The sequence below is a fragment of the Engraulis encrasicolus genome, chromosome 2 (genome assembly GCF_034702125.1).
Source record: "Engraulis encrasicolus isolate BLACKSEA-1 chromosome 2, IST_EnEncr_1.0, whole genome shotgun sequence".
Classification (NCBI taxonomy): domain Eukaryota; kingdom Metazoa; phylum Chordata; class Actinopteri; order Clupeiformes; family Engraulidae; genus Engraulis; species Engraulis encrasicolus.
Window position 1 is genome coordinate 40,373,378 of NC_085858.1, and position 4,650 is coordinate 40,378,027.

The 4,650-nt window shown below is 43.4% G+C and overlaps 1 protein-coding gene across 1 annotated transcript in view; it reads left to right on the top strand.

Moving 5' to 3' along the window:
• Positions 1–701: 701 nt before the first annotated feature.
• Positions 702–4,650, top strand: part of wipi1 (WD repeat domain, phosphoinositide interacting 1) — a 21,600-nt gene continuing 17,651 nt past the window's right edge. The window contains exons 1-2 of the mRNA XM_063188702.1: positions 702–1,039; positions 3,535–3,617. Of these exons, the coding sequence (XP_063044772.1) occupies positions 966–1,039; positions 3,535–3,617 (157 nt within the window). The 5' untranslated portion in view covers positions 702–965. The remainder of the gene's footprint in view (positions 1,040–3,534; positions 3,618–4,650) is intronic.

Here is a 4,650-nt window from a genome sequence, read left to right on the forward strand (position 1 = left end):
TGAATCCTCTGACATGCCATATTTATGTCAGCAGAGGACAGGTTTCTTTGAAGGTGTAGGCCTACACAGGAACTTCTGCCTGCAGGCAAACAGGAAGGAGACGACTGTGGGGTTTGTTGTCTTCTCGTCAAAACCAGCAAGTTTTTACACAATCTGACAGCTTCCAAGTGCCAACCAAACCACATTGTATGGCAACACGGTGTCAAGCTTCTACATTTGCAACACATCCTTTAATTTTAAAGATGCTGTGACCCACACACAGGGACTAGACTGCAGACTTCGATCTGCAATAGGTTATTTGCACACCTTTTCTTGATTTAATCAATTAACAATACAACAGTTCTGTATCTTAAATGGTTTTTTGTGAAGGCCAGACATTTTCATGTGTCTGTCAACAGTCTTGCCCATTGATTAGGAAATAATACCATTGTAAAATGTTTGTAGGCCTATAATAACAGGCTGCCCACCTGCTGTTAAATGCGTTTTAGGTTACAACGGGTCAATTTTATTCTGGGTGTGGACAGCCCAATGCCTAGAGCCCGCCCATTTTTACTATTCTGCATTCGGAACCAATTAAAAACAAATGACTATAGCACTGACCAATCTCCAACTTGCCGGAGGGGTTGTCCTTGGCCAATGGCACGAGACGTGCAAGTGACGCGACACGCTGTCAGCTGTTTTTGTTTTGCTTTATTTTTTTCCCCTGTATTTTGAAGATTTCCGCTTCGTCTCATCGAAGTGAAGTCGTCTTTTCTTATGCATTAATGCAAGGTACTATCACGATTTAACATATGAGAACAATTCATCCATGTTACTGCGATAGTGCTTCCATTCAGGCTACCTAATTTAGCCTATTTTTTCCTCATCGGTGGATTCTGATCCTTCACAATTCCTCAAAGAAGAACAACCGATCCCAGGCCTCCGATCCAGGGTGGAGGGAGGGAAGGAGGTCGTTGGGAATCGGGATGGAGACCAAGGAGGGAGCCGATGGTCCTGGCGGGCCAGACCGGGGTTGTGCCTCCTTTAACCAAGACTCCACGTAAGCGCCGCTTTCTGCTATTCAACGAAGCGTACCGCTCGAAACTGTCGAAACCATTCCTTTACGCACGGCAGATGCCGCAGCATTCCGGAGCGGTTCGTTGGTTAGGGGATTGGGAATAAATGTCTGCAAGTGTTGCCACCTTTTGCGATAGTGCTTCGTGATTAATACAGGATTTAATGTGTTCACTGTTGGTTATGAAACGACAGCCTTGCGTTTAGAGCTGCTTCACAAACATAAGTCAGTTCATTTGCAATTGCATATAAGACAACGCAGTTAAACGATTAGATACTGTGTCACAATACGAGCTACACGAATATGCAACTGGTATACAACATACTAGCTGCTCAGACCCAAACAGATAGGGCTATAAGGCAGCATATCAGACTAGGTATGGTTTCTTTCTGGTTCCTTTCAGCGACTGACCCGGCTGGGGTAGCTGAGCTCGTGGTTTCCAATCCTGACAGATGCTGAAGGAAGGCAAATTCTGTATAATTGTGTCGCGAGAAAATTATCCAGACACTGCTGAAAATGTTCGCTCGAGTCAGGATATATCCACTTGTAGGCTATTTTTTGCCTCCACTGGAATGGTCTAAGTGTTGATCATTTGATCATTAATAATTTATTTTTCAATCAAAAACCAATCCAGAAGGTTCAGTGATTGAACCGCAGTGACCTACTTAAAGTGTTATGTGCTGTGGTATTTCACACAGACGAGTATATAGCCTAGGCCGAGGAGTCCAAATCCCATACGAGAACACGAAAAGGCTTATGGCATGAGTTATGGTTTTTACACCTTGGTGAGGACATGGCATTTGATTACCAAACATGGAAATGTGACACCCTGAACTGAACCAACCAGGTAGAATTTCATGAAGGGCAAGAAATGAAACACTCATATTGCCATTATGTAAAGTCATTTTTTATTCATGGTTTCTTTCATGATGCCTCAAGACACATGCTTGATTGATAGGGCGCTTAATGGTAGCCTACTATCCCATTAATTACACTGTAACTAAGCATACAACAAACACTGTACTTACACTTCACCTTGGAGGTAGGCCTAAGTGCTGTTCCGGTGACTAGATTTGGCTCAGGTATGCCATATTGCAGTGTCAGTAGGCTAGAGTATAAATTCACACGTTGTTACATATACACTATACACAGACTCATTTAAGTGCATTTGTTGTCAATGTGGTAGTGAACTGCAGCTGTAGGCCTACAGTAAAGGTAGCCTCAGTTATGGCCATACACAAGATCAGACATGAAGAGTGATGGCGTTAAGAATACCCATCTCTCTCTCTCTCTCTCTCTCTCTCTCTCTCTCTCTCTCTCTCTCTCTCTTGCATGCCTCTGGAAAACAGCTGTGACTGCCTCAATGGCTGCTCTGACCAGCCATGCTAAAAAACACACAAAACATCTCACCTAAGAAAAGGGAGGGAGATGACAGGGTTTCGGGTTTCACAGCGGTACCCTCAGCATCTAAACCAAAGCTGGCTATATTATGGTCCTCATGGGAGATACAACACTGTACTTACTGCAGTGTACAGTATGTTCGGCTTCTGTTTTTGTTTTCTTGAATGAGGGGAACATGGCTGAAATAGCACATAGATTATATCCTGGTCCACTTGTACTGTGAACATCTGCACTTGAGCTAAGTATAACTCCTGATAGTGAAACTGCTTGCTCAGCAACAACCAGCTGTAAGAGCCAGAGTGGAGTGAGTTGTACTCGTGTGAAGACAGTGTACCAGGACATCAGCGATCCCTGTGGACGGGAGGCTTTCACAATGGTGATTTTCATCAACTGCCACATGATCAAGGAAATGTAACGTTACACGACTTGAATTTTACCAGTTCTGGGAAAATGATGTGGGACAAACATTGTTTAACCAGCCACACCCTATTTAGAGGACAAAAAAAGTTATTCAAGAGGCAGTCATGGCGGAATTGTTGTTGTTTCCTGGACAGCAATCAATTTCAATCAATAGTTTTTGACTGAATGTGTTAAGACATGACCCATGCAATAAGTTGTTTGAAACCAGAATGGCAATGACCAAGTCATAATGTCTTAATGAAGACTTACATGTCACAGTAGTGTGTATTACTATGGTAGTTAACACTGAAGTGTTCCACAGGTGAAACTGTGTGTATTATTACGAGGCTACTACTATATTGTTCAGTACTTACTCATGTTTGGGACCAATGAGACTTGTATGACTGTCAAAGTCAGGAGCTGGTGACACAGAAGGTGGTGACCATAAAAGGGAGTCTGTGCAAACACCCTCCACGGGACGGGAGTTGCATCAGCTACACTGTGACTCAGTGTGTTTGGTTCATCCTGTGTGTGTGTGTGTGTGTGTGTGTGTGTGTGTGTGTGTGTGTGTGTGTGTGTGTGTGTGTGTGTGTGTGTGTGTGTGTGTGTGTGTGTGTGTGTGTGTGTGTGTGTGCCACTAAACATGAGTATGACAAGGCCTTGTTGTGTGACCCCATCAGGTCGCTGGCTGTGGGGACGCAGGCTGGATACCGCCTCTTCTCCGTGACCTCTGTGGACAAACTGGACTGCATTCATGAGAGCGGTGAGTTGAGGACGAGGACACAAAACCTTTAGATCACGGCCCTGCTGTGGCCTAACAGTAGGGTACTGGGTTACTACGCCGACAACCCGGGTTTGATTCTGGCCCAGGCCATTTGCCGATCCTTACCTATATCTCTCTCCCTGCTCATTTCCTGTCCCTCTGTAACTGTCCTGTCACAATAAAGGCATAAAAAGCCAACAAAATCTTTTTTTTTTTAAAAACCTTTGGATCACCACAAAAGAGCAACAACAGAAATAGATTGGACAGAGCTGAACTGAACAGACGCAAATGTCAAAAGTTCAGTTTGAAGTCCCACTTTCTTGAGTCTTGAGTCCCCTTTTTAGACTGTGGATTTTCAGTTACTATTTGGGTGTAAGGACACCTCCAGAAAGGTTATTCTAGACTTTTGGACTTGACTTTTTGTTTTTTCTTTCTAAACCTCAACACCACCTCCTGCCCAAAGAGGCTAGTGGTTTACTCACTGTTGGGAAACCACCTCTTGAAAAAAAAAAAAACAGGAAACAACTTTGCCCTTCAAGTGTGAATAGCAAATTACAGCAAAGTCCCCATCATCATTAGCGCAAAGCGAATTTTGACATTCCCGTTTCTCCAAGAAAAAAGACAGAAAGACTTGAAAATATGGTGTAACATATTCACATGTTCTATCAAACAGCTTCCTTGGCGGAGGTCTGCACTCTCTGAGTGCATGTCTAGTTATGTCATAGTGTTGAAATATGGTAGTTAAGTTTTTGACTGTAACAGCACTCAGTTCGTGGAAATGAAAGGTAATATGCATTATCTCTCCATATATTCTTTTTTATTATTATTTCAACAACAACATAATTTTCCTCTGGTCACCTTAGTTTCAACTTGCATCCATTCTGGTGTCAACCAACTTAAATATATATTCTTGACTATTCTCTGAATGGCTCCACCAATTCTACGCAGCTGCGATACCGAAACGGCTTTCGTGCGAGTGTTTGGTGTTCTGGGCCAGAGTGGCGGAGCCTGGGTGTGGTGTGGTGTACAGTAC